The sequence below is a fragment of the Pleurodeles waltl genome, chromosome 6 (assembly GCF_031143425.1).
Source record: "Pleurodeles waltl isolate 20211129_DDA chromosome 6, aPleWal1.hap1.20221129, whole genome shotgun sequence".
Lineage (NCBI taxonomy): Eukaryota > Metazoa > Chordata > Amphibia > Caudata > Salamandridae > Pleurodeles > Pleurodeles waltl.
The window spans coordinates 1,064,120,973-1,064,132,574 of NC_090445.1; the positions used below are offsets into that span (position 1 = coordinate 1,064,120,973).

General features: G+C 41.3%; 1 protein-coding gene across 5 annotated transcripts in view; it reads left to right on the forward strand.

Moving 5' to 3' along the window:
- PLEKHM2 (pleckstrin homology and RUN domain containing M2) overlaps positions 1-11,129 on the forward strand; it is a 264,071-nt gene extending 252,942 nt beyond the window's left edge. For all 5 annotated transcript variants that reach the window (XM_069240042.1, XM_069240043.1, XM_069240038.1 and 2 more), the window contains one exon: positions 7,394-11,129. In XM_069240042.1, coding sequence (XP_069096143.1) covers positions 7,394-7,531 — 138 coding nt within the window. In that variant the 3' untranslated portion in view covers positions 7,532-11,129. The remainder of the gene's footprint in view (positions 1-7,393) is intronic.
- The last annotated feature ends 473 nt before the right edge of the window (positions 11,130-11,602 follow it).

Sequence of the window (11,602 nt, forward strand, 5' to 3'; positions counted from 1 at the left end):
TTGTGGAAACTTTAACCATCTTGGCAGAATGTCATAACTTGGAAGCATGCCATCAAGTTTAGCTTTGGCTAAACTCAGAAACCAATTGAGAACCATCTATTTGCCCTAAGAAGGAGGCAGATACCATAAGAAATGGGCTTTCTAGTCCAAGCATATAGGATTCTTATGCCAGAAGGAAGTCAAAACTTCCTGCATGTGAGCCGCCAAGAAACAGCTACGCAACACTTCATAGAGAATTGGTGCCATATGCCCTACAGGGTGCAGACACCTCAAACTACCCTAAGGTGATACCGTGCACCAATAGTTTACTAACATATGACCTCACCGCTTTTCAGAAGTCACTGGCAAGAAGGAAGAGTGCAAACGTTAACATCTCATTTGATGCCTCTCAAAGCAGTTTCCCTGTGATAAATCAGAATGTACAACACATAACGCCATCTAGACCTTTTTGCTATGGATATTATGTTGCCAGCTCCCCCCCTTCTAAAATGTATGAACCACCTGCGATAGAATTCTTGCTTCTCAGAAAAGGTCCTGAAATGGACCCGACTATAGTGTCTGCTCTAAAGGAGCACCTGGCCTCAACATACACTCTTAGCAAAGTGTACTTTAAGATAGACGCAGTGGAGAGGAATGTTTATAGGCCATGTTCCAAGACAATGAGGGCTGCAGTTCCCACTACACTCCAAGGGGAAGTAATGTTGATCCTGTTGGAAAAGTGCGGAGATTTTCAGTTGACTTCTAGAGATGTAATAAGAGATTTCATGGAGTTTGTGAATGGAGGCACACGGCCGTTGAACCAGGTTATCAGTTCTGCTGCAGACGTTGCAGATATGTAAGAAAAAGGAAATTCCCAATGAATTTCTAAATGTGAGGTTGGCAGATCCTAGCCTGAGAATGCTTGACTTCCTGAAATTAATGTTCCTCATAAATCAGTACAGGTCGTCGAAAAAAATCTACCTCTGCATGCTCATTCATCGCCCCTTCTGCCAAAAAAATACAGTATTGCACTGTATTCTGGCATAATCTGTCATACGGTGTTGCAGCGTAACCGTTCCATTAGGTGCCGTCACCACATACAGGAAGTATACTTTCTATCCCTCCTCCTCTACTGTTGTCACTGGCCTGTTAATCTCTTAAATGCGATGTGTTCAAAGTCCCACTGGAGTGTTCCCTAGACCTGGATTTGTGACAAATTCTCTCAGTAGTGTTCTTTAGAGGGCCTACCTCCTTCTCTCAGTAAAGCCTCTGAGGTTCCATTTTTGGATGCTAGGAAAGGGTTGATGTTAATATGGTGCAAGATTACATGGCAGCATTTCAGCTTTTGCTCTTTACTAAAGCATTGCCCTGTGCTTAGCGTTTCCCTGGTTGCTCTTTTTTGGCGGAGTTTGACACATCTTTTAATCCTAAATTCTTCATTTAGGAACAATTGAATGGGAATTTGATACTAAATTATTTGATGGGGATTCCTTTCAGCGTTTACATTTGTGACCTGCTTTCTCCTAAACTTTTTCCTAATTGCAATATAATAGCCAGGATAGTAGGAGAATTATAGACTTTGGTGTAAGTCTCTGTCTGTCATTTCTACCGGACATGGCTGTGTTCTGAGCAATCCCATTCTTTCTCCACAAGGTGGTAAGAATTTTTTCCTAAACTTTAAATGAGTTGCCTGTAAATTTCTTTTCCTTCTCCAAATTCCCTCCTAGCAGAGGAGAGATTTATTGATTTTACTCAACAATGGCTTTTAATATTTATGCCTGTTGGTTTAAAAAGTTCTAGAAGTAGGATGGGATTCCTTGTTGGTTTCTCTATGGCCTTGGCTGGACCTGGCGTTTTAAAGCAAACAGAACAGTCTCTCTTTAGTTTGTGGCTTGAGCCACGTAAGCTAGTGAAGAAAAAGCCACTTTATGTAATTAGAGGACAGTGTAAGAGGGGAAGTGACTTTTGTGGCCTTGCTGAGTGGATTGTTATTTAAAATGTCTACTGCGAAGCTACATAGGTGTTGGTGCACGCATTTGCAAAACGTTACAGGATTTACTTTGAGTTGAGGTAGACCATATTGGTGAGGGCTTTCTGTTCCATGGAGGTGTCCCAGTCAGGACCTACAAATCATTGGTAGGCATAATGCATGGGATTAGTGCCCTCCTGTTGATTGCAGGGGCGGCCAATACAGCAAGAGCTGGATCAGCAATAGAGACAAGAAACATGATAGTGGAACAATACAATACTAGTATCCAGAAGATTCGAACAGGTTTTGCTGTGAAGGAGATTCCCAAGCAATCACAATGCAGATCTTGAGTTCTAACCAACAATCAGCAGAATCCCTAAGACAACGAATGCATAGGTGGAAGTACAGGACGCTATCTGCAGGAACTATCTACAAGAGTCCTCTTGTTAGAATTGGAAAAGTCACGCCACGTAAACATTTGCCACCTGGAGAAGCAGGCATCTATGTGAATGCAGTATAATAGGCAATAGTTCAAGCTGACTTGTTCCACTTACACCTGAAACATCAATAAGAGATAATTGCATCAGTCTACGTATTTATACGTAGTTTCACCATATTTTGGTTACAATTCATGGGAAATATGAATGTCCATATTTTATCCCCATCAGGAAATTTAACAAGTGTTTTCATAAGGACAGAATTTGGATGTGCCCTGTTAATAAGTGGAACAATTGACACTACACTGAAGAAAACTGCAAGAAAGAATGAACTTCTCTTCAGTCAAGTATTGGATATTGGATTAACAGCAAGTTAACGACATCCACCAATCCTCACTGCAGGACTAAGTGTCAAAGGATCCTTTGCCGTTTAATCATTCCCTCCAAGACAGGTTAAATGTAGCAGAATGTGCACATTCATATGGATGTGAATGCAGCACCTGACGCTTCAGTAACCTGTTTCACTAAAGGTCAACCTGCTTCCTGCTTTATTTATACCCAGTGTACTGCTTACTAATCTGATTCAAGCATGTGACTCTATCAAAGTTCCTATCCTGGAGAGGAAATGAGTTACATACCTGTAATTCCAGTTTCACGGTGTTATTTCATAGATTCACATGCAACATTCCTTCTTTCTCGTTCGGAGGCTTATTGCCTACTCCATCAGTCCTTCACACTTTCCTCTGAATTCTGAGCTATGGTGGGGATAAATCTCTCCACACTTCCACCTCTTTTCCTGAGGCTTGATGTTTTTAAGTGAGGTAGAAGTGCTTCTAAGCCAACACTGTTAGGTTCATGAATAGTTTAACACTGTTTACTGCTATTTAAAGATATCTGGGATTCCCCGTGTACAACAGGGAATGATTTTAAGCATGTAAATCAATAAAAAAATTCAGAATCTTGAGAACTGGAGGTACAGGTAACTAATTGATTTCTTTTGTCTTGATGCTGTGCGTAGATGCGTCACAGTATCTAGCAGCCATATGAATGTGTTAACGCGTCCCTTTATGATAATTTATTACACATCAGGACTCGTTTTAGGCCAATGAATCTTTTGACCCAGTTGAGAGACACCTTAGGACGAGATAGCTAATCAATATGTCAATCAATACGTCAATAATGTTATCAATATTTATCGCAACAATGCATTTCACTTTAGCCAAAGACATCAATCAACTTAAGACATAACAATGACCTTGCAGTCATGAATAACCACACCGGTTTAGTAGAATTTTATGAGTTTTATTCCCTATAAGTTACAATTCTAAAAGCAGATTAATCTCAAAACCAAGCAACACAATAGCATAGTCACAATATGGCAACTCTGATAAGATTTCATTAAGGCTAGAATCCCAAACATTAGAACATAACACGGCGTAAACATAGATCAGTTTAGCAGAGTGTCAATAACCCGTCAGTTCAACAAAGCATAGATTCAGTTGTTTGTCTATTTGCGTCAGTTTAGTGAACACCTATCCTACCCACTGATTAGCATTAGCATGTTGGGCTTCATGCAAAGTAATTTGGAAAACCTCTAGCTATGTTCTCTGTCAAAAGTAAGCAGTTGGTACCTAGAAAGAAAAAGCAAACAGAAAAATCACAGTTTCATTGTCATAATTACCCTCCAAGGTTTAGGTCAGCACTCAGGTTCAGTCTTTGTCTTCAGGACATCAGTCTAATCGCCATCAATCAGAATTCAGCTCCAGGGCAAAAGGGGCACTTCCCTCTTAAGTAGGTAAAGTGTAAAATGGGCAATCTAAGGGCGAGGATGGTTTTAAGTAAACCAACAAGTCACCAAACAGTGTGACAAAGTTTCTGGATAAAATCAATAGCATTCCCTAACCCACCTCAATGGCTCCCTGTGTCATGGGTTTTTATCCCTTTTTCGTTGTACATTCCCCTGAAATTCTATTGGATCTTAGTTATACCCCACTATCTTTGCCCAATAAAAAGGTGGATTATGTCATTAATCTTTCACCCCATATTATTTTACAAGCTTCTCATTGGTTCTTATGTTCGATGTCTTCAGAGGTAGCACGTCCGGTATGATTTCATCTTTCTGTAATTCTTTGCACATCTTTGGTCAGTAGCTTCATTGTCTTTACCGGTTTGAACAACCTTGTACATTACATTAATCTACACTGTTGCATTTTGTCTAATATCATTCTACAAGCAATGAAGAATTCATGGGAACGGATCTGCTAGGGTTACATTCAGCTTCTAGTTTGAAGAAAACAAGGGGTCATGTCCTTTTGCGAGTCAGCACACTGCAAGATAGGAAAAATACGTTTAAAATGAGAGCCAGGCAGCTAAGCTTTGGTTCATGCTAACTTAAGGCCTACAAGGATTTCAGCACAGATTCAATAACGCAATCATTAATAATTAGTATAAATCTTATTCAGTATAATAATTCATAAATATTTAGTTAATTTATTAGTCCACGTATACATTGTCGGCCATTCCCTGTGGGCACATTTCAAGTGCACGTTTTAAGCAAATTACATTAATACAATTTCTAAGCGGCATTATCACACATTAGTTCATAAACATTTCAAGTTAATATAGATTATATAAGCTATGCTCTCTCAAACGCAAATCCGGGAAGTCTCTCTTTTGGTCTGGCACAAATTTGGATTCTCAAAAACGTGTCACTCTTGCTGGCAGTTCCATATTAATCCAGGTGATTGGGCTGTGCAGACACCGCCGCCGGAAACGATGAGCACAACCCACTTATGTGTCTGTCACCCACACCAGTCATGCCTTAATGCCACAATCCACAGCGGCTGGGAACAGATGAAGCATTCAGAAAAAAACAATTCAAAAATACTGAGAAAGAACTTCGCTTTGGGTTACTGTGGTTTGCTCTGTTACATACGATGACTATGTACAAAACCGTCTGCCCCAAGTACCAACACAGTGCATATTAATAAAGTGCAACTCTCTCAACCTTATTAGAACATTGGAACGTTGGCAGCTCCATTGAAAACAATGGAGTGCTGCGGGCTTTTACTGGCCGGTAAAGGCCCGCAGCGCCAACATTCCAGTGTTCGCTTTGTTCACAGCAACAGCTATGAACAAAGCCTCACGGAGCCCGAGGGGATTTTAATCCCCTCGGGCTCCGTGAGCATTTTGTTTTATTTAATAGAACATTCTGCCCTGAGTGGCAGAATGTTCTAATAGCCTTAGAACCCGCCGTAGCGGGCTCTACCGGCTATTAAAGGCCCTTTCCCTTGTTAAATGCCCTCACCTTCGACTCAGGCATTTAACGCGGGAGCGGGCCTTTAATAGCCGGTAGAGCCCGCTACGGCGGGTTCTAAGGCTATATTCTTCTCTATAACAAATAGACATATGCCCAACACACTAGATTTTTGGTGGAGACACAAAGTTTCCCCATCGCATAATACCTTATTCTTTGCTAGCTGTTCAAAAATAATACATAGGTTTTTTTTTCGATTACAAGGTTGAGATTTTTTGTTGACGAACATCTATTTTTTGTGTTATTGAATTTACTGTTTTTCTTTACTTCTCATTTCTACTGCCTTGAAAAAGCTTCAGTCTCAGGGAAGCAAATATTGAATAGCCAAAGTGACAGATATACAAAACAATACATAGAGAAATAATATTGAAGATGTTGCCTATTATTAATCTTTGTGACATTGTTCACTGTAATGTTTTTTTTCTTTCTATGTGATGTCTGTTTACCTTGCCACTTTCACTTAGTCTGTAAATTGCAAGTGTTATGTAGGACCCCTTAATAGAGGTATAGAGAAATAAAACGGGAAACTGGAGTCCTTTCTGCTTTCAGTGTTTTATTTTTATTTTTTATTTTTACCACATTAATCAGCCACCTGCAATCCTCTTTTTCTCTCCTTACTCATAGCTGCGAACAGGATGTTGTGTATAGCTGATGCCTGAAGAGCTGTTGTGTTAATTGTTGATCCAACCAAATACATCAAACCTACACGCCAGGAGTATGAAGTGCTCAGTACAAACTGTACACTTTGAAGCTGCTTGAAAGTCAAGACTGTTTATGGACTACAGAATGCGCCACGCAGTCTCAGCAGACCTTTGCCTTAAAATCCTAGAGCACATTCCACATAAAGATGGCAGGGAGTGCTATATTATTGGAAACTATTCCATTAGCTGAAACCTGCAAACTTCAACGTACCACGCTCCACACCCATCTTCTTTGAAAGTTACTAAGCTCACTAAGCACTAGCCACATCAAAGAACAGCCTTCGTATATGGCTTTTACCTCTGCCGCACTGCTTGTGAATGGCACCAATTCTCGGTGAACAGTAGAGAATTTACAACAGATGTCTGCAGTGAGAGAACCGCCTACTTAACTGAAGCCCTATTTTCGCAGCTTGGCATCTGTTTTAGATTTACTTGGTCTACTATTTCCCTATAAGGCTGCAGGTAGCTGAGACAATGGGCTGCTCTATAAACTTGTAGGCTTGCCAGGATAGTCTCCAAATAAGAGGTTCCTTGGGTACTGTCCGTACACTGTGATCTAATAACACATTCCCTTTGTTGCCCATGTTATAAAAACATCTTAAAGAATATTCTGAATAGGACCCCTGGACGGTCAAAGTATACCAAGACAAGGAGTCCGCATAACATGCCATTATACAGATTATAGGCTGCATTAAGTGGTAGAATTTTGGAGAGAAATGAAGGGGAACCAAATGATTCTTGTTGTGTGTGTGTGTGTGTGTGTGTGTCTGTCTGTCTGTCTGTCAATTTTTGCTGCTGTCTCTGCTTTAAAGGTCTGATTTTTTTGCCCAGCATTGAAAAGGAGAGTGAAGGGGAATGTTAAAATATACTCGTCTATTACCTTTGATCCTATCGTCCCTGTAAAGTTGCCAAAATGTGAACCTGCCTCATTTTCTTGTGTTGACTGTGGCTCTAGACCTTTATTTCAGCCTACTCCTCTTCGTTTCTTCAGGTATCCCTCCCTCGCAAGCTCATTCAGGAGCCCTCTGTCAAGAAGAAATGCGAGGATGCACTCAGTCTGATCCACAGTGCCTGGCAGCGCAGCGACAGCCTGCACCGTGGCCGTTCATCGAGGGACCCGTGGTGCTAGCCCAGATCTGCAGGATGAAGGACTGTACTCCGAGCTCGTCAGTGTACACACAGAGCTGGGCAGAGTAGATCGAGCACAGAACCTGCATCCAGCTGGTTATCATTTGAGTTTACGGTTCCTCCACTGATGCCAGACCTCCCTCTGCCCTTTAAGTGTGGTTGCTGTTTCTCCAGGCAGGTGTCATTGTTGTGTTCCTCTCTAATGGAATTCTGAGATGTAAAAACCACAGCTGATTGGGAAACGTGAACCCTAGCACTATTAAGTCCAGCTTACTGACGCAGATCACATATGTCTCCTTCTGCGCCCTTGCAAATCACAGAAGCAGCCCAACAACTGATGGATAGCGGCTCTTCGAAAGCACAGACCTTCTTGTTTACTCACTGAAGTGTGGAGGGATCCAGTCAAGTTAAAGAACTGGTGCATTTATCCCAAGGTGCCTTCATAAGTAATGGGCATAATTCTTCAGAGAAAGCTGTGGGAAATCACCCCCAGGCTCACTCATGCTGTAGCAGACCTAATCTTCGATGGATAGAGGTTCGCTCCTGAGCGCACTGCTAGCTTCTAATGGTTTTAACCGTCTTCAGATGGAGAATAGGGAGTATACTTTGTACAATGGAATTTTTGTATGTTATGTTGGACTTGCATAATGTATATTGTTGTGTGCATAGGAAAGGTTTTAAGTGTATATTTAATAGACGTGGTCAGGTGACTGATATGTTTCCATTGCCTCAGTCTTGGGGACAGTAGTCATGGTACGCTGAGTTCTGTGACAAAAATTATGCCTTCACTTTCACCATGGTGGACTCTCCACCTCTCCTGAATTGGTGGACACACTTTTGGGCTCAAGATGGATGATGTCTGGGAGTGCATGTGGCATCAAAGCACAGGCAGCTCCTGGCAAAAAGGTGTCCCTAACCTAGAAAACAATGGTGTTTACACGGTTCCTGTGCCCCATTGTACTTGGAGAAATAAGACCATTGCAAGGTTATTTACATCGATAGACATAAAGATGGGGTCCTGTTAGACTTCATCAGCTGTGATACAAGGCGGCTTGAATACGCCTGGAGGCCTATGCAGCTGGTAAGTAAGGTATACTGTTTAAATAATACATCAAATAACATATTACTTATCATGTAGAGAATTGTACATAATGCCTATATACTACATAAGTCACTTTATAAATGGGCGCCTTTCAGGGTACCTGCATGTTGAGGTTGCATTGTTCTAGCTCATGTTTGTTTCCTTTGCCAAGGAAACTCCTGACCATCTCTCCTTCTTTCATGCTTTCCATACTCGGCTAAAGCCCAACAGAGATGGATTTTGGACCTTCTGATGTGTGTTGAGATAGTTGTACACTGACCATGCTCCTTTGATGGGTCTTGGAAGGATTTGGATACTTTTTGTCGTACTGCAGATACTGTCACGATTGGAAGGTAACTGAAATACCCTTGTGGAATGCATCCTGATTAACGCCCAAGTGTGCTACTAGCAATCAGCTCGCAGTGAGATTCTAAGATCTTATACACACTTAGTCTTCTTGCGAGTACTTTTGTGTTTCTCAAAACCTTTATTAATGCAGCCTCTCTAGTCAGAGCAGCCATTAAGCTCTTTTCTGCAGTGGTGTTCTGATGCCAACGAGATCTCTCCGTATAAAGATGCCAACGGGATCTCTCCGTATAAAGTGTATATTAGGAGCAGCATTTCTATTTTGCTGAGGGAGGAAGGGAACTCTGCAGGGTAGATGCCGCAACCACCAAATTCTCGACGGCAAAAGCTTGTGCAGGCCATAGAGATCTAACTAAGGTGGCATCTCAGTTTACCCACAATACAGAAGGGTTCTCTCCACCATTGACATCATTGAGTCCTGGCTTGAAAACAGAAAGAAGCGGGTACAAAAAATAAAGATAGAGGTTAAGGTGTGCATCGTATTTCTCTCCACTAAACAGTTTACGGGCATGGTGAGTCTCTGGAAGCTCATTTGACAGGAAAAAGTAAATGCAGCTGAACACGGGTAATGTCTACTCCATTGACTAAAATTAACAGACAGTAAGTCGTTGGACAATCCTTTGCTCACCCAAGCACTTTCTTGCTGCATAAGAAATTTGTTTGAAATGTGTAGAATGTGCACTCTTTGGGGTAAGGCATTCCATTGGCCTCTTCGCAAGAGCTGTCTGGATATGCTAGTGTCTTCATTTTTCTGGATGGGTTCGGAACTTTGCTGAGGAAAATCTTTTCTTGTGGAAGGTGTTTTGATATCAAGGCCATAGATATGCCAGTATCTATTTGTTTTCTGGATGGACTCAGAACTTTGCTGAGGAAACCCTTTTCATGTGCGTGGTTTCGCTATCAAGACCATAGTCATCCAACGGAATAGTAAATGGACACCTTGCTTTCGGACATGCCACTGGGACAGCTTGTACAAGGATGCGCTCAGCATTGACGCACTAAGTTATTCAGATGAGATCTTTGTGGGACAGCACTGTTTTACTGCAAGGGTGATTGGTGACAATATAATAGGAAAACCTGCGTATTGGTACAGCCTGAAAATACTCAAAAAGCCATTAGGGGTAGGGTGAACCGGATCCCGTACCTATCATGTGACTAATTTAACCCCAGACCTGATGTCTGTTGCTTTATTGGGAAATACAGGTGACTGATTTCACCCCGGCGCTGATGTTTGTTTTCTTGTTGGGAAAAATCCCAATATTCAGTTGCTAGATAACCTAACCTCTAATCTGGCGTTGGAAAATTGTTGAAGGGGAATTTTCTTCCTTTTGTTTGGGACTTAGATCATAACCTTCACCATATTATTATATTTTCAATGCCTCCTTTGGTACAAACACAAGCCTGTTAAACTGTATCACAGGACCCACCCTCAGCAATTACTTTTCCTTCTTATAACGCATTTGAAACCGAGAATGTGACCTGCGCCTCAAGGTGTATATTTCTGCTATATAGGAGCTAGGATTCTTGAAGGAATTGTATGACCATTCTCAAGGTAAAAACACTACATTAAAATGGAGGAGGCTGTTGAACTCTGGCGTTTTCCACAAAATGTGCCCCTCGTCCAAATAAAAAACGTAATAATTATTAGGAGATGCAAATAGGGGATTGTGTGTATGGTTCAGTGCCTTATATTGTCGAAGGCAGATGCCATTGCATAGACATCTTTCAGCTCTAGGCAGGAAGAAATCCTGCTGTAGCACGTACTGCTGGTTGGTGGTCCCTAACAGGAAGTGACACGAATTGCCTCCCAAAGGTTCCATCAAATGGCTACTACTATGAACATCTGGTAGCTTTAGTTTGGCCCAACTATCAGCTCTTTTGCACACACATTTGGAAGCAGGATTCTTTTTCCTTGGCTGTATTTGTGAAGAGGGTCATGGTCCATACCATAAGATGCTTATGTTGATGCGGAGCTAGGATGCATGCCGAAGACTGTATTTAAGTGTTCAGTGCCGCCGTATGTTAACAAAGCCTTTAACCAAATACTAAAACTGATTCCTGTCACCATAATTCTGTTTAGAGAAAAGGTGAACAGAAACGAAAGCCCATGCACATTGGGATTTAGGACATTAAAAAGGAGTTTACAAACTGATGTTTTGGATTTTTGTTTACCACTTGGTCACATGGTAATATTAAAGTAATACGTGTTGAGTCTGATTGAGAACATCCAATCTGACCTTTCACTGCTTGAGTTTATATGCATTCCTATGCACTTTTTGGCGCATTTATACACAATAAGCACATTAAAAGTGCTACCATGTTTTTTGTGATGTAGCTTCACATGAAAACGCTGACATTGAATATTGATTGTCAATGTGTGTCTCCATTTGTAATAGAATATTGGATGACTCAAAATCACCACAGCTAAATCCAGAATACTTTGCATCCACCCACCTGTCCTGCTGCCTCGGTAGGTCCTTGCCCCTTCTTTAAACACTTTAGGGAAATTAGACATATTCATGGACTTGGACCATATGCCATATGAACTCTGTGGTCAAAACTACCCTCTTCCTGCTCTGAGTTTTAAAGTGAACAGTACTTTTCTTAACTTTTCCTCAAAATAGC